The following is a 23,593-nucleotide window of genomic DNA, read 5'->3' as shown; positions in this document are numbered from 1 at the left end:
TCTCCAAGCCCCAGTCCCAACTGCACACCCCAAACAAAAAATGGGTAGAAAGTAGGAAACTGAACACTAGATCCTTTGTTTTCACTTCAGTTCCTGAACTTGTGACGGTTATGCCTTTGTAGAAACATATCTTATTCAGGAGATTTGGGAATTGGCAAACAGTGGTGGGTGTGTGTGTGTATGTAAGCAAAGCAGATTTCTTTTAGGGTCATGAAATACCGGCTTCTAAATGATCTGGGATATATTTACAATGTCTGCTGTTTTTACAAAAACGCTTTCATTGCATCTATACGGCAGGAACCTGAGAAAAGGGGCTCTGACTGAGTTCTGCCCCAGTCCAAAATCACAGAAATCGAAACCTGGAAAACATCACAGATGTCTTTTAGTCCAAGCAGTTGCTTTAACATGATCCCTGATCTGGTTGTTCAATTTTCACTTACATACTCGCTGCGATAAGTTCACTGTTGGAAAGCCCAGTCCACTTTTCTGGATGTAGTGTTTAGGGAAAACGAAACCCTTACATAAGAAATAAAGCGCCTCCTCTCCATGTCTGTTGTGATCTGGTCTGTCCTTGTTTATTCTGCAAACTGTCCGCCTTACAGAACTTGAACCTCGCAGTCCTAGTTAAGCCACATCTCCTCCAAACGTTCCTATTCCCAATCCAAATTTGGCTGCTTCCCAGATCAAACACCCCTCTTCTACGTATTCATCAAACTGCTCACAGAGGGGCCTTGTAAATACAAGATTCAGAACAGAAGGATATCTCAGGCCTGTCCGTTCTTTCTACCTCAAGCGTGGCATCTTCCCATAGGTGCATTAGACCTCTACGTATGTGACTGTGTATGGTGGATTTAGCCTTGTATACCCACCCCAAACTTCAAGCAATGGAATCTTGAATGAATGGCAAGACCATTTCAACACTTTTTGGTGCAGCATTCTGTAATAATATTATTCCAATAGTGGCTTCCAAGGAGAGAAAATAATACCAACATTTTTAAATGCTGAGAGTCACAAAGTAGAGAAGCCAGGAAGTCCCCTTCAGTGTTATTTCGTGAAATCCATCCCGGTACCAAAATATTTGCCCTTTTTTTCCCCTTGAAATTTTTCCAAGCTGATAAGCCTCTGAGAGCAAAAATCCTAAATTTTTAACACCATATTCTCCCTCAGTCCTAACCAACCCACGCTGTGGAATCTTAGGTAAATATTTTTTCAAGGTAAATCTTAGGTAAATATTTTTTCACCTTCTAAATGATGGAAAACTGAATGATGGATGTAAAGTAGCATTGCAAGCAATGGTGGAAAATCACTTAGAAAACATCTATTGTAGACACGTTAGTCGGTAATATCTAAAGATCTTAGTTGTGCTATAGTTCTGCCACTTACTACATGAACCTGTGTTAGTTGAAGTCATTGCTCTGAGATTCCATTTATTCCTTTAAAATGCACTATCTGCATTATCCACCTCAGGGCTTTACTGAAGCTCAAAAGTGTCAAAAATGCATCAAAATGCTAAAGCAGTAACAGTCTAAAATTACCGAAATTGTTACTAATAAATTGTACAGATTTGAGTTGTTGAAATTATTTTTATTGAAGCCTAATATGCACTAAATGATTGAGAAACAAGATAGTTTCAGTTGTTCCCATCCCTAAAGTCTCCCATGTCAGATGCCATTTGGCTCAAAATGCTGAAACTATGGAAAATGGGTAAAACCCAGAATCATCGCTTTCTTATTTCCATGGTAAACCCTCCCTTGTAATTATCATGCCAGTAGCAGAAGCCAAGGCACTTTCCATGATTGCCTTTCATGTACATTTACTTGGACCCCAAATGTATTTTAGGCAGAATTTTCTTCTGTGGTTATACCAGATTACATTTAATCCTAAGAATATCAAATCACAGCACTTTTTTTATATTGAATGGATAGTAAAACAGATTTGTAATAGGACTTCACTTAAGAATGTCTGAGAATATTCATGAAAATCCATAATGCTTCCAGAAGTGTTTTGGAGTAACTTATACCTCTTAGTATGCTTTCTTTTCATTAGCTCTTAAATTCATGCTTAGGTTTGAGATTTTTTAGATGATAACTAAATGTCATTCTCTTTAAAGACTCTCTTACAAAGTGATGTTTTAAAAGATTAAAAGTCAAGATTTTTATAAAATTTTAAAATGAAACCCTGCCATTCAACAAAGTCATTTTAAAAGAACGTTTAAAAAACTCCCAGAATCTAATCCAGCCCCCTCAGATTCATGTCCCGAGTCACAACACCCCTCCAGGTGGTCATGTAGCCTCTGCTTAAATACTCCCCATGACTACAAGTTTCTAATTCTGGGCCCACTCCGCTGTTGGACGATATTTATGCTTCACGTTTATATTCGGTCAAAATCCACTGCAAGTTCTGCCTCTTGTTCCTAGTTCTGTCCTTGAGCAATAGGATAAACAGTTTTGGCTCTCATTTTAGTCCTGTTTCTAAGTCTCATCTTAAAGTCTTGCTTTCAAATCCATTTTTTAAGAACAGTGCCAAGACCCTAAGGAAAAGCAAATGCGAACTATTTCTTCTTTCATATTCTCATTTCATAGAACTAAAATATGGCTAGCTAAAGAACGATGGCACAACAAAAGCTGACCTGCAGGGCATGCTCCCCTAGTACCATGGGCTTCTTCTGTACAGAACTTATCAGATTGGAATTTGTATGTTCTCCTAGACTGAGCTCCATGAGGTCAAGAGTTTTGTCTCTTGCGTTCATTCTTATATCCTTGGTATGGTGCCTGCATCAGAGTAAATGATAAACATATTTTAAAATAAATGATTAAATACATAATTGTATGATCAATTCTGTGAACAGATGATTGCAGGTGAAATGAATGAATGCATGTATAAAGAGACTCTAGAATCTGTCCACCATGACGATATCATCCAATATTCAAATCTCTGCTTTAAAATGTAATGCTCCAACAGCCTAAGAATTATTTTTTCTGCTTTTTTGGGGGGACCAGTTCAGTAACTCTTGGTGTCCTGGGCAAGCACACTGTCAGGAGCACTATTCCTTGCTTAGTTCCTATTTTTAGGTTTCTTACTAAACTGTGGGGAGATGGTCTAGAATCCACAGACGGCCAGTAGGGGTATAACGTGCGTATAATCCAGTCACCCAGGTGACTTCGTGGAGTGCACTGTTTACATCGCTGGGTGTGGAAGCAGCTGCTACGATTGGGTACTTTTGTGGTGTGACTATGACAGAAATTTGCTAAATCGATCTGGGAGATTACTTCTCAGAATAAGGCCTGTTGTAAATATACGAGCTGATCAAGGTCAGTGGAAGTCTCTTTGTCCTTCAGGAAAAAGGGATACTTGTCCCAGAGAGTAATTTCATTTTGATCCATTTTGAGCATAACATCTGGGGGAGACGGGCAACTGTATTTCAGAGTCATTGAAGGTAGTGGCAGAAAGTCCAGGAGCAGGACAATTGCCATGGGCAGACAATCAGAGGGACTAGCTATGGGGTGATGACCAGGACACGGAAAAGGGGTGGAGCCAAAGTCAGTCTGAGAGGCTGGGCAGAGGAAAAACCATAGGACTTATAAAAATCAGCTGAACGTGGCATTTAGAGAATAAGAAAGTTGAGATATTCAGAGATGGTTCTACTAAGACCTGGGCAGAAGCTATTTTATACTAAATAAATGTTAATTAGAAAACTCTCTAATGGATGTTCTACTTTTTCCCCCTAAAATGAAAATAATCCATTTAAGTAGAGCAATTAGTAGTTTTATTGGATGGTTATGACAAGCCAGTTTAACAACCATCTATTTTATTTTTAAATAGCATAATTGCATAAAATATCATGCTGTTCTCAGTGATTTCATTAGCTACTCCTACTAGAAGGAAGCCTAGCTACTCAGACCGCACCCATATCCAAGTTACTATGGCTTTTCGCGGTAGCTTACCGGAATTAGATATCATTAGGCAGCCTACTGAGTGAATCCTGTAACTCAGCCTTGTAGAGGGGTATAAGCATCACAGAGGACGGAACTCTCCACTTGAGATCCACAAATAGCATAAACAAGTCTCTGGGCTCAGGTAGGTTTCATGCTTCATGGAAGGTAACAAAAACAATTACAAGACCTCTTGGCCATAGATTTTATGACACAGGCAAGAGCAAATGCCATGTGCAATCGGAGCGCTCCAGTAACAGAACTAAGCTTAGTAATAGTAAAAATAACAAAGAATAAATGAAAAATGTCTGTTACCTTATCTTTGTCTGTTGGTGTTAACTACACAGCACAGATGACTAGCATGCTTCTAAAATGTTTTTTTAAACCTATGCAATATATGTGTGTATAGGACAAATACACATATATGTATACAAATAAATGCATTCCTATATGTGTATTGGGGCTTGTATATGCACAGAGTATTCCTGACATAACATACAAGCAACAATGTTGATCGATATTCCCGCTGTTTATCTTGGGGGGGGGCGGGACAGAGGACACGACACCAGCAGAGAGGAACAGCTTGACTTTGCATGTGATACTCTTCTGTGGTACTAGAACTTCTTATAAAAAGCACGTTCTACTTTTATAATTTAAAAATCTAAGCATTTAAAATAAAAATGACATGTAAAAAAATAAAACTGCTGCACCCACATTTTCTAAGACATGGATATTGTGAGGAGTCTAGTCAATAAATTCCAGAAATCCTTTAGGCAAAGAAACTGTTACTAGGTCTAAGTGAAAACGACCTACTTGTTGAGTATGTCTCAATGCAAACGGATCTGCCTACGCACTGAGGCCAGCTAGGATGGAAGGATGGGGAACAACGGGTAATGTGAGGCTTTCCAGCATCTGTCACTAGTTTCATGGCTGTGTACTTGCCAGCTAAATTCTCTGTTTCAGAAATTGCATTCATTTTAGGTCATAACCTCTACAGAGGTAACCAAAACTCTCCAAGTGACATTCCCGGCTGTGGTGTTTATTTCATTGCTGGCTTCTGTTCTTTATCAAGTCCTTGAATGGGATCAAGCATAGCTCAACTGGGTTCTTTTTCATTAAATGTGTAATACTGGAATATAAGGCTGCACAAATGACTGCCTTTAAGGTTATATAATGTTGGCTTTTAATAACTCTCCATTTCTCATGCCTCTATCAATCAGTCTAATCTAAAAATGGAATCCCAGAGCAGACAGTGCCACGACATGGAAGGCTCTTCTGAGCCAAACACAGAGGATTGGCAGCTAAGCTAGCTACTCTTGGCAGTACCATCTCAGTTGGTTTTGTAGAAAATTGTATTTCTATAGGTATATAGTTTTATGTCTTTTGAAGTAATGTGGATTTTCAGACCAGGGCCAGACTATTGCTTCTATACTTCCTGATGGCCCATTAGAGGGGATACTACCTACCCTAAGCTGAGTTGGAAACTCCTGAGCACATTCTCTTTGCTCTTTCTAAAGCCCAGGACTGTCACATGCGGTGGCCAATTTTTAAAAAAAGCTACAGGAGGTAGATTTAATGTTGAAGCCATTAAATAGGTCACTGTTCTGATCATTTTTGATGCTTTTTTTTTTTTGGAAAACCTAAGTTCTCTGGGTGTTTGCCTTGGTCCTATGTCATTCCCCATCAATAACGTAGGACATTAACGTCTTTCTCTTTTTGCTTTGGAACAATTTCCAAATGCACCAGGACCCCTACAGTAGTCATTACCTCATCTATTTCCATATCAAGGATTTACGTATGACTTCAGTTGGAGCTATTTGAATTGGCCCATAGCCACCTGTACCCTCAATTTTCTCTGGGCCGCTTTGAAGCATCACAGAGAAATATGAGATGGTAGTTGGTGAAAGCAGAGTCCTTCATCCCAGCAGTGGCAGCTGGTAACTGGCTGCATAGCCAAATGCTTGGCTCAATCTAGGGAATGGAAGGCACCATTCAAAGCCAGATTCCAGTCTGTCATAAGGATTATATTTCTGTCATCACAACATCTCCTTGACAGTCCCACCAACTGGAAAACTCCCAGCAGAAGCCCAGTGATCAAATTCTCCTGGAGCTTTTTGTCTTTCTTCTAGCTTCTGGAAATAATCTACTCCAGTCCCTTTTGCCCTCACCAGAAAACCCAAAACATAGTTCCATTTCTAAGACTGATGTATGGAAATAGATTACTCACAACCAACCCATTCTCCCACAGCTGGAAATAATGCCAACAATTTGATTTTGAAACAACTAAAGACAGACTTAGACCCCATCCACTGAGAGGCTATTCCAACCTAATACAGTATATATCATCTTTGTACTTTCAAAATGATACGTGACCAAAAGTGGTTCAGACAAGCAAGGCATCACCACTGGAGCTTGAAATTAAATGTAGAGAGACGACAGTCATTTACGTTTACATGCAGAAACACTAGGGAAACACTTTATGTCTAAGAACTAAATGGAAGAAAGCTCAGAAGACATCGATTTAGTTTAAAGCAGAAAGGTCACCCACTTTCACTTTTTGCCTTATACCCAAGTCAAGTAGATATTTTCAGTGAAAGAAGACTTTTTCTCCTGATACTTTAGTTATCATAGAGTCCTTAATAGAGGTGCCTGTAAGTACCAATGATCCGTGGCAGGATTAGAAGCTGTAATTCTACTGCCAGCAAGATGTTCCTGGCTAGACTCCCACAGTAGTCTGCACTAAGAACATTCTGGTAGGGGAAACAGAAAAAAGAATATATTTGACCACCCTGTACATGAGATATGGGGCTATAGTGCTATCAGGTATGACCTTGGAACCTGACAAGTAGTAGGTGAGGCATCCATCAGAAAGATCCAGGCATCTCGGAAATCTGGCAGTGGAACTCATAAAACAAGGCTTTGTCCTTGGGACAAGGCTTACTTGGGGTAATGAAAACCAAAACCTAAAATGGGCCCCCTCTCACCACTGTACCTGAATCTTTTAGCCTCTGTGCAACATTCCAGCGACTGTTTTCTTGCTTAAGTGAGTTATTTTGACGTATGTTGCTACTTTTGCTTTTGCTGTTTTATTTCCAGTCGATTAGCCTGCTTTCTATTATCAGTCAAAAAAGCCTAAAAGTAAACGCTGTCGTAGCGCTCCATTTCCTGTAACCACAGTTCCCACACATGGTTTTCTGCTCTGCAATTTCAGCAGCACTTAAAATCGAGTGGTTCTGCAAACTAGCTGTGGGCCTTCGTTGAAGCCATTGCTCATCTCTATTGCAGCAAAAGGCAAAGATGGCTACATGTAGGCAGTACGGAGCTGGACCAACAGCCCAAGCTGAACCGGCCCTCCGTGGCTATCGGCAACAGCCCTGCCACCTGGGTTGACCCCTGGGTCCCCTCTCTGAGGTACCTGTGAGCCCAGACAACTCCCATGCCACCTTGCCACGCCTCAGAGATATTGCACACAAGCTGACATTATTTCTGTGGCACTCCCCAGCTCCTGTATAACGAAAAGGGATTAAGGACGGGGAGAGGAGACATGCAAAGGTCACTAAGTCGTCTCGGTATGTTTAGTCTTGGAAATGGAAGCGGTCTGACGGTTATATTTTTGCAGGACAGCCAGAGGGTTTGAAAAGACCTTCAGAGTCTTCTGGTCTCCAAAGGCTGAATGTAAAGAGAACCGATCATATCATATTTTTAAAATTGATGGGTCATTACAGGAGAATTGTGCGGTACAGGGGAAAGGTGAATGCATAGGGGGCGGAGGGAGCAGTGCCATTTATACAAACATCCTTGAATCTTTAAAATAAATTATACGGGTGAACACAGAAGTTCATGCTACTTGCTGGAAGCAATAAGGATCGAATTTTGTGGAATCTGTATTCCACAAATCTCCAGGTATCCTGCCTCGTCCTCAGTGGGCTATCATGTTCTGTTGTACATCTTGGTAGCCCTTAAAACTGGTGGCATGGTCTCAGATAGATTCTTGCAGGAGAGAGACAGATTTATGGATTCCATCAGCTTCTTCCAGGGGAGCTGCCCAATCACCAGGAGGGCACAGGTGATGTGCTCGTTCAGATTCTCTCAGCCTGTCTACCAGGGTCAAACAGCAGTTTCCAGGTCCTCATGGCCAATGATCTTATAGTTCTGGCGGCTTTCTAGGTAGGCTGCCAAATCCGGGTCCCCGGCCTGCTGTGCTCTCTCTTGAGGTGTCTTACCCTGTAGGTAACAGTGAAAAGGAAAGAGACACAAACACTTGGGATAAGATTTTTTTTTAAAAAAAATCATAGAAACAGAGCTACTCAAAGATGACTTGCTAAAAAGGATCTTTCCACGTTTGCTGTTTTAGAATTGATGAGACACTTAAAGATCTATTTTTTGACAGATGCATCTCATCAAACATGTGAGGTACGCAAGCTCAAGAGAGACGATCACTTTTCAGAGGTGGGGGTTCCATCAAAGGAAAGGGAGGCTCACAGAGTAGCCAGGTACACAGCAGCGAACTGCGTGGCACAGTGAGTTTGGGAACCCAGATCCTTTCTGGAAGGGGGACAGAAATCACTGAACAGAAAAGCAGGGAAACGGGCATTCTGATTTCTAGTTTGGAACTCTTTCTGTTATACTAAACCCTGGGAAGTAACAAGCAGAAACAAAGAGGAAGGGATGGTCAGAAACAATCTAAAGGGGTTTCTTTGTTGGCTTCGAAGTCTTCAGTTAGGTTCTCCCCAATTTAGAACTGTCTTATCTCTCCAAAAAGTAAGTTAATTTCTGACAATAAAAGTGATGGGTGTTGATTAAAGCAAGAGGGAGGAGATATATGCATATGTATAGCTGATTCACTTTGTTATAAAAGCAGAAACTAACGCACCATTGTAAAGCAATTATACTCCAATAAAGATGTTTAAAAAAAAAAAAGTACCAGAAAAAAAAAAAAAAAATCTTGGGAAAGTAGAAAAGCATAAGAAAATAAAAATCACCAGTAATTCCACTATAGTAAGATAACTGCTGTTAACCTTCCATAGAGTAACTATTTTATCATCTTTTTTTGTATAGCTCTACGCATAATTATTTTTATGAAAATAAAACCATACTTTGTTTACATACTGTTAGGTAATGTGCTTTTGCACTTAATAATATATCAAACCTTTCTACGTCATGAAACGTTCTTCTGCATCATTTTAAATGACTGTATAACTTTTTGCAGTCTATTATGTTACATGTATATTTATATACACACAATATTTTTGAAAGGAGGCCGATGAACAGCAGTCAGCGGTAAAAGGAGGAAAGGTCGCCCATTCTTTTGAATGTTTACAGACATTACTTCACACTCCTTGACGCTTCTAATTTTTGTTCAATGATATCTATTTTAAAATATTGTTTTTTAAAATCAATTTTTATTGGAGTATAGTTGATTTACAATGTGTTAGTTTCTGCTGTACAGCAAAGTGAATCGGTTATACGTATACATATATCCACTCTTTTAGATTCTGTTCCCATACAGGTTACTACAGAGTACTGAGTAGAATTCCCTGTGCTAAACAGTAGGTCCTGATTAGTTATCTATTTTATACCTAGTAGTGTGTCTGTGTCAATCGTAATCTCCCAATTTATCCCTCCCTTTTCTCCTTGGTAACCATAAGTTTGTTTTTTACAACTGTGACTCTATTTCTGTTTTGTAAATAGGTTCATTTGTACCATGTTCTTAGATTCCACATATAAACGATATCTTATGATATTTGTCTTTCTGCGTCTGACTTACTTCACTCAGTATGACAATCTCTAGGTCAATCCATGTTGCTGCAAATGGCATTATGTCGTTATTTTTTATGGCTGAGTAATATTCCATTGTATATATGTACAAAATGATATTGAGTTCTAAGGAAAGGGTAGAGGCATGATCATTGCACCAAAGTAATAGCTCCACGTATAAAAATGCACACAAGCAAGCATTACAAAAATTATCAAACACTTCTCAGCCTCCATCTCATCTATTGCAATGGGTGGTATCAAACTCAATTAAGGCTGATCCTAGTAGCCTACAAGGGGATATGGAGTAGAAGATAGAAGGGAAGTAACAATGGCTCTAGACTCTTTCTAAAATTTTACTTATTTAGTTGGGATTTAATATTTAACCATAGCTTCAAGTTCCTATAATAATTTTATTCAACTTGGTTACAGTATTTGTAGATTATCTTGTCTTCAATGTTAATGAGGCTGGGATTCCCAATTTCCAAATATTCAGAGAGATGGACTGGGATGGGCCTCTGAGTTGATTTTTAAGGAGCCCATTCCCTATTAAGAGAAATTCTCAAAATATTGCTTCTCTTCAAAAATTTCCAGAAGAAGAACCAGTCATAATTATCATATTCAGCTTTCACCTAGCAAAAAATTATGGAATGGAAAAATTACAGGATCCCTGAAAAGGATTGAAGCTCTATTACTTCATAAGGTAGGATCTATAAAACAAAATGTTGGGTGAAAGTTTATACAATAGCATGTACAGTATGACTTTAACCTACTTGAAGAAAGTGAGAAAAGTAGACGTACCCACATGTGGGGAGAAATCATTAAAGTTTTAATGGTATATAGGTCTAGATTGTGGGATTTCTAGTAATTTTTACTTAAAAACTTTTTTTTGCATTGCTAGAGTTTTCTATGTGAGAATGCACTATATCATAAAAGTAATAAATTTTTTTTGCATCTGGAAAGAGCACATACATATGTAACACAAAATAGAAAGGCGTCTCAAGGAACATTGGGCCCATTTACTTGATTCAGAAACTTAGATTAAAAAAGAGCCATCTGGGCTTCCCTGGTGGAGCAGTGGTTGGGAGTCCGCCTGCCGATGCAAGGGACAGGGGTTCATGGCCCGGTCCGGGAAGATCCCACATGCCGCGGAGCAGCTGGGCCCGTGAGCCATGGCCGCTGAGCCTGCGCGTCCGGAGCCTGTGCTCCGCAGCGGGAGAGGCCACAACAGTGAGAGGCCCGCGTACCGCAAAAAAAAAAAAAAAAAAAAAAAAAAAAGAGCCATCTGCTGTGGGGCTGGGTTTCCTGGCCAGTCTTTTATTCATCCCTCTATTTCATCTTTTTTCCTCCCTTCTCTTTTATCACCTGAGTTGAGACCAGTCTCTGTGTGGTAAACAGGCAATGGCCCTGCTGTGTCTGAGTGGCCCCAGCAAGGAAGGCCAAGTCCACCTCGGATCATGGCCTCAGCTGGTCCTACCATGGGTTGTGTTTCTCAATCAGGTTACACATCAAACCACCTAAGTGCAAATATCATCTGGGAAGAATATCACAGTGAATAATTTGGAATCCTACACCCAATTAGCTAACCAGATAGGTAACAGACCAGCTAGAAACCAGGACCCAGCTTAACGAATTTGATAGCCTAGTGCTATCAGAATTAAGGCAGCCAGGGACCTCAGTCAGAGAGCAAGGATCTGGTGGGTCGCAAGGAAAGTGGAGAATCAAGCAATGCACCTAGCTCAGAACTGGCTCAGAAAGGAAAGAAAGGTCCGCATGTCACAACGTACGCTGCAGTTGGAGGAGACCCCAGGGTGAAGACTGCATATAAGTAGGGGCTCATCACTTAAATGAATCTAATGGGGCTGAAGTCATCAGTAGGCTTCTAAGTAATTTGTCTCTGTTTCTTGGCTGCATTCACTGACCCCAAACTTAGGTTATTCAGTACCACTTAATGAAATCCTCATCTATATATTAAAATTCTTCTCTGTAACCTTCTACAGTTAAGTGGCTTGTCCTTTCTTGGAGCCTACCCAGGGTGCTTTAAAACCCTCAGAGCTGACCATGATCGTGACCTCAGATCATCACAGAGAAGTCCTCTCTGGGGTTGATCTTCTGTATGAACTCTTCTCTCTGCCCATCTCTTTCCCATGGGCTGCAGTTTCTCGGTCAACAGCACTAAGCTTCAGCTCCTCCTTCACTCCAGCTTTGACCCTTTCCTTGGGTGCTCTCTGTAAACCGGAGCAATTCATGGTGCAGCCTGATCTCCCATCCTGGGAGTGACTGGTCATCACTTTGGCACCCATATATGGGGCCACATAAATCATGGGTTTAAGCTATTCTGGATTAAGTAGCTGAAGGAGAAATTCCAAAGGGGCTTCTCGATAGCCAGGCCAATATCTTTTGCACCTGGTCCCGACCCTTCTAGTGCTTTGCACCTCACCCTCTCCACACTTGGCTGCTGGCAGCCAGCAGAAGCCCAAAGTCCAAAGGTCAACGCGTTCAGAGGTCTATAAGTCCCTTAGGCAAGCACACACCCTCCCTTTGTGCTTATACATTTAAACTGCAGTTTCTCTAAATGAAACACTTCATTTTTTCCCTCCTTTTTCCAAAGCCCCAGGCACTTCCATAAGTACAGAAAGGATGCCTTTGCTACGGGCACAAGTGAAGGCAATGGTGCCAGAGATCTTGCCTGTGGGCGGATGCTTGCACTCGCTCATCAAGTTACCTGGAGTCCGTCTTTCTCAGAGATGCTCCTGCAATCCACCAGAAGCTGGCACACAGCCCGGTTCCGCTGGCAAGCTGCCTTGTGCAGTGCGGTCTCACCCCTAAATCAAAGATGAAATGAGAAAAGGGTTGGAGGCAGGAGTGAGAGTAGGGTAGAGGCGGCAGGGAGGGAAGTGAGGGTAGCATCCTCCCCCTGCTGCTCACGTTCTGTGCCTCTCGGCCGCTTTCCCTGTCGTCTGTGGGTGAGACCACGGCTGCAGGGCATGGCCAGGGGAGGTAGGTGAGGGGCTTAGTCATCCACCAACCCTAACATCTGACTCCAGCCTCTTTTTCAAACAGTGTTGGCTGGTCAAGTAGGCTGAGTGACTTTGTTTTAAGCGACTACTGTCTGATTTAAGTAATACCCAGTGGCCCTGTGAATAGACCGATGGGTGTAGATATGTCTGAACAGTGTGGAGCCACTCTCTCTGTGCAGTCGTGTGGGGCAGGGCAGGGGCCCGCCTAGATGGTGCACATACAGGAGCAGCGATGGGGGACCACAGCCCGGTGCTTGGTAGACCATCTGGCCCCGGGAGGAGTAGCTCCTGGAACCCCAACTTCAAAGACCCGGGAGATACCCACTCTGCTCTACCTGCTGATTCCTGGTGAGTGGCAGGAGGGGGACAGCCACAGAAGATACCTGGGAGGGATGGTAAGACTCTGGGAGGGGTTCCGCAACCACAGCTGCCCCACTGGGCAGCAGGTCAGCCATCAGTATGGGGAACGGTCAAGGCAAAGGGCAAAGTGGCTATTTCCCCACACCCCCACAGGCAGTACAGGGAGGAGGACATTCTGAGTCTGAAATTGAAAAGACACTTAATGCCAAAGTGTTTATGGAAAATCAAACGCAGTCCTTAGGCAAACTGGGGTGAGTGATAACCTTGCCAATGGGATTTGCGGTACGTGGACAAACTGTGTAGCAAGGGACAGTTTCTCCCTTGTCAGTAAATCCTGGTTAAATCCTTCCTACTTGTCCTCCTCCATCTCTCCTTAGCCCCTCCCCACACTCCACCCTGCCCACTCTTTATCCCTTTTTCAGGTTTCACTGGCGTTCTTCAGAGGCTCAACATGGCTCCCAGGGTTAAATGCTTAGCTTTTCCTGTTTCTGTTTGGGGAATAGTAGCTATTTTGGCGCCTGGGAATGAGAAAGTTGAAAACATTATCAGTCTGGCAACCATCCACAGAGCTGGTGACTTTCTCAACCAGGGTTTCTCTTCTGAAGCACAAAACATGGAAATGGTTGGAGGTACTATGTTCTTGGTTCTCCAGTGGTTGTATAACTTGTCCCGTCTAGACTCAGCACAGAGAAATTGTTTCACTATACAAAAAGGATGCCTTAGGGCATTAGGGCTTACTTTTCTTATAAACCTCACTTGAGGAAGAGTAAATGTGATGGGTAATTAAGAGGTAAGTGCATTAATTTAGACTTCTCTGTAGTTCAAGGTGCATCAAAGCAGAAGTACCTCACTTGAAGGAAGTTCTAAATGATGACCAGCAACAGCTACATGTGCAATCATCATGACAGGTGCCATCTATTTTTATTGTGTATTCTTTGATTTAGAAGATTAGCCCTGCACAGTTATAAATACAACTGAAAGTAGACACTTTTTATCACTGACATTACAATTATCAATTGTATGCCCTAGAGGCTACATTCTTTTCCTAGATATGTTCTCAAGAAGATAATCTGGACCACATAATGTAAGGCAACACTCACGTTTCGCTGTCTGCCATATCCAATAACTCATAAGGTCCTAAAGAAGAGGAAAGCAAGATGTCCATCAAAAATAGTTCAAAAACTAATAACCATTAACAAAAAATTATAGTCACAGAATTAAAATGCCTTGGGAAGCTGAATAAGAAAGAGTATTTGGTGACAGGGATAATAAGACCACCTCCCTTCCAAAAGAGAAAGGATCCCTCTACCTACCCCTCATCAATCTCTCAATCACCACCAGGCAGTATGTACAGAATGGGAGATAAAAATAATGATATGGCCTCTGCCTTCAAGAAGCTTCAAACAAGTTGAAGAATGGAATAAATGAAAAATAATTAAGTGGCTACCTAGTCGGGGGAAGGGAGAATCAGATTGGACTTTAAAGACCATTTTTCATTCTCCAGCAGAAGGTGGTTTGGGATGTAATCTTATTTAGTATAGCGTGAAAGCTATGAGACCATATTATTAAGTGTCCCTTTCTCTGACATAACACAGCAAATTACACTAAGTCAAGATATTATCCAGCCCAATCTCTTTATTAAAATTCTATTTTTCATGAGATTTCCCTTCCAAAAATCTGGAAGGAAATGTTATATGTAAACATCAAATGATTATAGATCTTGATCAGGAATGAAAATGTTCTGTGCTTACACACTCACAAGTCCTCACTTGTCCACTAATTTATTCATTCAACCTGCAAACACTGCTAGGAATGTTCACCTTTCCCCCAGCCTTCACACAATTCCTTACCTGCAGGTATCAGCTGACACAGATTTTCTCCACAAAGCCCTCTATCTCCCCACTCCTAATACTGCATTAAATCATTCCTTTGTGTTACCTTACTTTGTGTACTAACCCCATTTCCTAAAATGGTGGGGGGTGGGGGGTAATAATAATTAGTCATCCAGATTGAGACTATCCCTGACAAGTAGGTATATATGATCACCTTACCAATCACTCATGACACTTGTCAAGCCATGTTAAAATCACCTGCTGACTTGTCTCTCTCCACAACTAGACTCTGGAAAACCCCTTGAAGTTGTGGCCAATGTCTTGTCCGCTGTGTCCTTCCTTGGTGACTGGCATGGAGCCTGGTGCCAAGCAGAGGCTTAAATATTTGGTTGAATTAATGAATAAATGTGTTTGGAAGGGTCAAACACAGCTCTAGGTATTGAGCACTGTAAACTTTAGAAGTATGATCCTGGTGATTTGCTCTCCGTATGGGCAGATATCATTATCATTGAGCATTTATTTATGTAACTACTTACTACATAATTAGAAGAAAGTCAGTCCTACTAACCATGAAAGTCATTGGTCAGACACTGATGAAAGAAACTGAAGATGACATGAACAGATGGAAAGATACACCATGTTCTTGGATTGGAAGAATCAATATTGTTAAATGACTATACTACCCAACGCAATCTACAGATTCAATGCAATCCCTATGAAATTACCAATGGCATTTTTCACAGAGCTAGAACAAAAATTTTACAGTTTGTATGGAAATAAGAAAGACTCCGAATAGCCAAAGCAATTTTGAGAAAGAAGAGCAGAGCTGGAGGAATCAGGCTCCCTGACTTCAGACTATACTACCAAGCTACAGTAATCAAAACAGTTTAGTACTGGCACAAAAGCAGACATATAGTTCAATGGCACAGGATAGAAAGCCCAGAAATAAACCCACGCACCTATGGTCAATTAACCTATGACAAAGGAGGCAAGAATATACAATGGAGAAAAGAATCTCTTCAATAAGAGGTGCTGGGAAAACTGGACAGCTACATGTAAACACTTGAAATTAGAACATTCTCTAATACCATATACAAAAATAAACTCAAAATGGATCAAAGACCTAAATGTAAGAACAGATACTATAAAACTCCTAAAGGGAAACATAGGCAGAACACTCTTTGACATAAATTACAGCAATATCTTTTTGGATCTGTCTCCTAGAGTAATGGAAATAAAAACAAAAACAAATGGGCCCTAATTAAACTTAAAAGCTTTTGCACAGCAAAGGAAACTGTAAACAAAATGAAAAGACAACCTCCAGAATGGGAGAAAATATTTGCAAACAATGAGATCGACAGGGGATTAATTTCCAAAATATACAAATAACTCATACAGCTCATTATCAAAAAACAATCCAATCAAAAATTGGCAGAAGATATAAACAAACATTTCTCCAAAGATGACAAATGGCCAACAAGCACATGAAAAAATGTTCAACATTGCTAATTATTAGAAAAATGCAAGTCAAAACTACAGTGAGGGGCTTCCCTGGTGGCGCAGTGGTTGAGAGTCCGCCTGCTGCTGCAGGGGACACGGGTTCGTGCCCTGGTTCGGGAAGATCCCACATGCCGCGGAGTGGCTGGGCCTGTGAGCCATGGCCGCTGAGCCTGCGCGTCTGGACCCTGTGCTCCGCAACCGGAGCAGCCACAACAGTGAGAGGCCTGCGTACCGGGGGGGTGGGGGGGGGGAAACTACAGTGAGGTATCACCTCACACTGGTCAGAATGGCCATCATTAAAAAGTCTACAAATAACAAATGCTGAAGAGGGTGTGGAGTAAAAGGAACCCTCTTGCACTGTTAATGGGAATGTAAATTGGTACAGCCACTGTGGAGAACAGTATGGAGGTTCCTTTTTTTTTTTGCGGTATGCGGGCCTCTCACTGCTGTGGCCTCTCCCGTTGCAGAGCACAGGCTCCGGACGCGCAGGCTTAGCGGCCATGGCTCACAGGCCTAGCCACTCCGCGGCATGTGGGATCTTCCCGGACCAGGGCACGAACCCGTGTCCCCTGCATCGGCAGGCGGACTCCCAACCACTGCACCACCAGGGAAGCCTGGAGTTTTTTTTTTTTTTTTTTTTTTTTTGGAGGTTCCTTAGAAAACTAAAAATAGAGCTACCGTGTGATCCTGCAACCCCACTCCTGGGCATGTATCCAGAGAAAACTGTAATTTGAAAAAATACATGCACCCCAGTATTGTACTATTTACAATAACCAAGACATGGAAGCATTCTAAATTTCCATCGAGAGATGAATGGATAAAGAAGATATGGTACATGTATACAATGGAATGCTACTCAGCCATACAAAAGGATGAAATAATGCCATTGGCAGCAACATGGATGGACTTAGCGATTAAGTGAAGTCAGAGAACGACAAATACCATATGATATCACTTATATGTGTAATCTGAAAAAAGAGATACAAATGAACTTATTTATAAAACAGAAACAGACTCAGAGATATAGAAAACAAGCTTATGGTTACCAAAGGGGAATGGGGTGGGAGGGATAAATTAGGAATTTGGGAGTAAACTATACATGCTGCTGTATATAAAACAGGTAAACAACAAGGACCTACTGTATAGCACAGGGAACTACACTCAGTATTTTGTAATAACCTATATGGAAAAATCTGAAAAAGAATATACATATATATATATGTATGTATGTATAACTGAATCACTTTGCTGTACACCCAAAACTAGCACAAAGTTGTAAATCAACTGAATTTTAATAAAAAATAAAGAGAAAAAAGAAAATGTTCTGTGTACCAAACATCAAAAAAAAGAATGAAATGTCATTTGCAGCAACATGAATGGACGTAGAGATGATTATACTGAGTGAAGTAAGTCAGACAGAGAAAGACATACGATATTGCTTATACATGGAATCTAAAAAAAAAAGATACAAATGAACTTATTTACGGAACAGAAATAGACCCACAGACATAGAAAACAAACTTATGGTTACCAAAGGGGAAAGGGGGCAGGGAGGGATAAATTAGGAGTTTATATATATATAAAAGAGATATATAAAAGAGATAACAAATAAGGACCTACTGTATAGCACAAGGAACTCTACTCAATATTTTGTAATATTAAAAAAGAACATATATAGAGAGATATATAGGTATATATCTGGATCACTGTGCTGTATACCTAAAACTAACACAATATTGTAAATCAACTATATTTCAATTAAAAAAAAAATGTCATTGGGTCAAAGAGAAAGGGGACTTTCACAATCCTCCTGGTCATCCAGGAGCTAAATCGCCAACTGTACCTCCTCTCTTTCCCATCTACTGGTCATCAAGGCTGGGTGAATCTTCTCTTGCACTGTCTGTCCTATTTGTTGCTCCTACATGTCCTATTTGACAAATAAGCTTCCTAAAAGGTCTCTGTCAGGAACATGTTAGCATGCAGGAGTGTTACTAAGAAAACATAAAAAAGATCTTGCAACATCCAGATTTCCAGGTTTTAAATTCATCATACGTCCTGTGTCAGCCCAGGTATTTCAACATTGAAGCTCACAGTCTTCCACTTGTAACTACCCTTCCTCAGTTTGTTCTCAGGGCTCCATTGCTTTTGCATAAGCTAAACCGATAGCTGCACAATCACCCAGATGTTTCTCAGGCTCTCCCAGCCGTGAGAGCTTTGCTCTCTCCAATCTTGCTACCCAGAGAGGGATTTTCTACCCACACACCTAAATCTTACACATTCTTTACAGACCAGTCTGTGAAAAGGTCCTCTGAAAAGGCCACCTTTAACAGATGGAATCAACCTGTCTTCTCTTTGACAGAAGGAATCAATCAACAGAAGAACTCCCATAATACTTACTGGAGTCTACCCTTGTACTATGTGTTTGCTTTTCAAATGTATGCCTCATCTCCTTAAATAAATTATTCTACATCTTTTAAATGTAAGAACACTTGGATTATTTTTCATACCCTTCTAGCGTGTTCCCTATTTTACAGGTTCAACGAGGATGCAATTCATTCATTTTTGTTCCTCAGTCCTGTGATTCTAAGGAAACGTGAATGATAATCCACCCCCTCCCCGCCCTGTACCCCCTGAAGTGCCAAGCAGTCCAGCACAGTGATTAAGACTGAGGGTTCTGGAGCTGAACCTCCTTGGTTTCAAATCCCAGCTGTATCTTCCACTCACTAGATCTTGGGCAAGTTCATTTCATTTCTCAGCCCCTTGATTGTCACGCATGTAAATCAGGATTAATAATAATATTTATCTCGCAGGTTTGTTACGAGGTTTCATGAGTTAATACAAAAGAATGTGCTTAAAACAGTAGCTGGGACACTACATGAAATGCCTAAAGTTTAAGTATAATTAAGTGTCCTACTCTCTGACATAACACAGCAGGTTACACGGAGTCAAGATACTGGAATATCAATGAGGGAAGGAGATATAAAAGGGTGCCTTGGCTCCTACTTACATTTGAAGTAAGTATTGACTCCAATTCTGTGTCCTGAGAACCAGTCCTCCAGGCCTATTCAATGGCTGATGAGGTATTGATGGGGCTTCCTCCACAAGGTCAGGAGCAAGAAGGCTTACGGTGCCCAATGGTCCTTTCAGAAAGCTCTTTCAGCAAAGCCACTCATTTTGAAAGGAATTCCAAGAACACGAGCAGCCGGGCCTCACCAGTGTCTGTTCCCATTGTTACTGATAATTGTGTAACGGAGCAGGACCTTCCCGGGACAGATCCCTCCTCCCGTGTCCTCTGCTGTAACTCCTCTCTGGAGTACCTAGACAATAGTATCTGATGCACACTTTCTGAGTTGTTTTACACATGCTAAAACTACCACCAAATAGAAAAAGTTAGCTACTTGTTGATCATGAGCCCCCAGACCTACCGGCACCTGAGGATCGATAATGTTAACCCCGGGACACCGCCCTGTTACCTCGCCGTCAGCCAATCGGAGAATCGTGCATAAGCTGATCACATACCTGTAACGCCCCTCCCTCGCCTTGCCTTTAAAAATACTTTGCTGAAACCCTTTGACGAGTCCAGCGTTTTGGGGCACGAGCCACCTGTTCTCCTTGCTTGGCCCTGCAATAAGCCTTTCTCTGCTCCAAACTCTAATGTTTCGGTTTGTTTGGCCTCACTGTGCGTCGGGCACACACGAACGTGTGTTTGGTAACAACTGCACAAATTTTTAGGCAGCAGGGGCCTTGTTTCAGTTCCTCCTTTCCTCAGCACCGTCACTTGGTGCTCTCAGAGCCGCACCCACAGGGGGTCCATGGACTCGGGGGTCCACGCCTCCACGCAGTGAGAGGATGCTGAAGCAGTTGAATCTGTGCTAAAATGGCAAGGATCTGACACTCTGAAAGTGGGATAAGGAAGAGAAAGAAGCTTGTTCCTCAACTTTCTGACAAGAATCACTATAAATGAAGCCAACCCAGAAGGATTCCAGAGCTGATCATCTAATCTGCGAGTCAGGCGCGCCTGGAGCTGTTTATTGTCTCCCCCTCCCCCTTTAATCCTCTGCAGCTGACAGAGATGAGAAAAAGAGCTGCTGATACTAAAACAAGATCCTTTTGCTCTTAATAGCCAAAGAAACTTCAGTTAAAGGTTTCAGGAACAGCTCTGGAAAGATGGACTTAATTAACTGATAGCAAGAAGGGGCTGCAGAAGAGAAAAGGAGAGGAGGAGTGACTGCCAGGTGGAGCCTGAGACAAAGCTGTGGTTTCCCTCCCTATTTGTGTCTTCAGTGACCTATAGGGAGCTACTCTTACTAGTACAGCATGCTGTCTAATGTCTAATAGGGCACTGTGTGAGTTAGTAGCATTGGTTAAGATTTGGAGGTGGAGGTGTAGCCAGAGAAATAAAAACAATCAACAAAGACCATAAAAATTTTCCCTTGAAAGAAAAATACATGTGAAAAAATAGCAACTATGGTTTTTGGAAAAGTTAACTTTAGTCTCACTCATAAGGAGTGAGAACAGGAGAAACAGGAGAAAGAGAAAACATAAAGATGATGGAATTCCTTCAATATATACCAATGGGGAACATTTGGGTTTGGGCTTACTTTGTATTTCATGAATACATATATCCTGATTGTGGATACCACGCATTTCCCCTAAGGAGTTTGAAGGAATGCCATTAAGCTGTCAGCAGAGAATTCCCGATTGTTCCCTGAATATAAAGGGAACTCTTGGCTCTCTGTCCCTCCCAGGATTTACTAAAATATCCACACTCCATTCCGTAGCTAACCTGCACCGGAAGATGACTGTTGAATCTCCACGGAGGGGATATGGGTACAGATTTCTCCATGAAATTTTCAGAAGATGATCACTGCCCTTCTGCAGCCCTGTACCGGTTGTCACTAGAACACTGCATGTGATACTCATTTCAAACCACCCTGTGCTCTGGTTGTTCATCCATGTTTCATTTCCCTCGCTGGGTTTTAGGAATATGGAAGGCAGAAGCCAATCTCATATTATGGATGAATTTTGGCAAGTCACCTAACTTTACTACCCTTCAGTTTTTACCACCTGTCAAATAGAGATAAGAGAACTTACCTTGTAGGACTGTTGTAAGAATTAAAGGTATGAATACATGTAAAGCATTCAGAACAGTAAAGATGAGCAGTGATTATTACTATAACATTTTTCTTCAAAAGTGCATGGGACTGGGCTTCCCTGGTGGCGCAATGGATAAGAATCCGCCTGCCAATGCAGGGGACACAGGTTCGATCCCTGGTCTGGGAAGATCCCACATGCTGCGGAGCAGCTAAGCCCGTGCGCCACAACTACTGAGCCTGTGCTCTAGAGCCCGTGCGCCACAACTACTGAAGCCCGCGTGCCTAGAACCCGTGCTCCGCAACAAGAGAAGCCACCGCAACGAGAAGCCCACGCACTGCAACAAAGAGTAGCCACCATTCTCCACGACTAGAGAAAGCCCGCGCGCAGCAACGAAGACCCAATGCAGCCAAAAATAAATAAATAAAAATTAAAAAAAAAAAGTGCATGGGACAGAATTTTTGAATGAATGAAACATTTAAAACTCCACTTGGACCCTGGCCAATATATTTTTTTTCTCAGAAAGAGATCCATAAGTGGAACATGGATTCCAAAAAAAAAGCTACGCTGTATGAGAAATGGTCTGAAAAATAAGGGAAAGAAAAATACATTGTGGGGAATACACATCAGTATTCCCTGCTGAAGGCCAGGGAAGCTTTTCTTGCTTCGAAGAGAAGCAAAACTTCACAAACCTCCCAACATGAAAAAGTGAGCAGCATGGTAAGTAGTCAGACCTTCCAGATTTCAAGTTTGCTGCCCAGTCAGTGCTCATCCCATAGGTTCTTCCACTGAACTGATGCAATTTTATCATCGATCCTGCACTTGTATATACGATGTGTCTTTTGTCACATGCATCCTTTAATTTGCTTCCCACACCGAGGCATCCAAATCCCCTTTGCTATTCCTACCAACTCCCCGTGGCCTCTCTCTCTCTCTCTCTCTCCCCGGACCTCATTTCCCATTAGTCTCCCTGACGCTGCCAGCAGACCATTCCAAATCCTCCTCTGCTCCAGGACAAAAGCTGCACAGATGTGGGGAGAGCTGGCACTGGGAGCTCTTAACAGCACCATCATCCTGTCCCAGCAGGATGGTGGTCGTTTCTCTCGGGGACCAGAGGCAGAAAAAGGGCGGGGGGGGGGGGTGAAAAAAAGAAAAGAAAGACTGAAGGCAGAAAAAGAGGGAAGACAAAATAAGCCATTGAAATCAGAAAGGAAATGCATGAGTGAGATTTCTATCAGGAAACACAGTAGGGGGCAGAGGGGTGGGAGCTGGGAGAATAAAAACAAAAGAGCAAAATGTGCCGGGGTGGGGGGCTGGGGTAAAAGACTAACACCATAAAAGTCTCTCGAAGGGCTAACACTAGGGAGGAGGGAGTGGGCAAAAGTATGGCTGAAAGGAGTTGAAAAGCTGGCGCCGCCGGGGGGTGGGCGGGGGTCTCTCAGCTGGAATCTCTCCACATCCTCCTCTCTCCACCCTGTCCCTGTGGAATTCTTAAGCTCGCTCCCTCCTCCGTTCTCTTTTCAACCCTCCCAATGCCCAAATTCCAGTTTTTCATAAAGGAAAGCAGCATGTCGTGTATTTGAGAGAAGAAGTCCCAAAGAAGATGCGGGAAGAGAAAAATTCAAGCCTCCTGTGGCTTTTCAGAAATAACCACAGGTCCCGTGCCCCCCAGCCCCTCAGCCTGGATTTAAAAGAGCTCTGAGAAGAGAACTTGGTTGCTGAATGCGGTGTCTGGGAGAATGACTAATCTCTCACGACTCCCGTTCAGAGGGCGGCGTGCTCCTGATTGTGGACCCCACTGCTCAGCGTCAATAAACGGTGGAGAAAAGGGCGAAGCAGAGGGGAGAGAGGGGCTCCCTGGAGTACGGATGCAGAAAGCAAACAAGCCGTATCAGTCATGCGCCTTGAAAAAGGCCCGCTGATTTCTCAGGACCCTTGTCGTTAAAGGCATCTTTACAGGCAGGTCTTTGAACAGTTTTTAGGATTTATATAATATGAAGACATAAAATTTTCAAAACTAAAACTTCAAGAGGTTTGCAGCAACTGAGATTATTAGGAGGGGCCTCTCTTGACCTTTGGCACAGTGGAAAATTTGTATTCA

General features: G+C 42.1%; 1 protein-coding gene across 1 annotated transcript in view; it reads right to left on the bottom strand.

The window, feature by feature from the left end:
- Positions 1 to 3,757: 3,757 nt before the first annotated feature.
- The window catches only part of DGKI (diacylglycerol kinase iota), a 450,391-nt gene continuing 430,555 nt past the window's right edge, over positions 3,758 to 23,593 (bottom strand). The window contains 4 exon segments of the mRNA XM_032642953.1: positions 3,758 to 8,156; positions 12,396 to 12,443; positions 12,445 to 12,511; positions 14,167 to 14,203. Coding sequence (XP_032498844.1) covers positions 8,040 to 8,156; positions 12,396 to 12,443; positions 12,445 to 12,511; positions 14,167 to 14,203 — 269 coding nt within the window. The 3' untranslated portion in view covers positions 3,758 to 8,039.

The sequence above is a fragment of the Phocoena sinus genome, chromosome 9, assembly GCF_008692025.1.
Source record: "Phocoena sinus isolate mPhoSin1 chromosome 9, mPhoSin1.pri, whole genome shotgun sequence".
Taxonomy (NCBI): domain Eukaryota; kingdom Metazoa; phylum Chordata; class Mammalia; order Artiodactyla; family Phocoenidae; genus Phocoena; species Phocoena sinus.
This window is presented reverse-complemented; position numbering and strand designations above follow the sequence as displayed.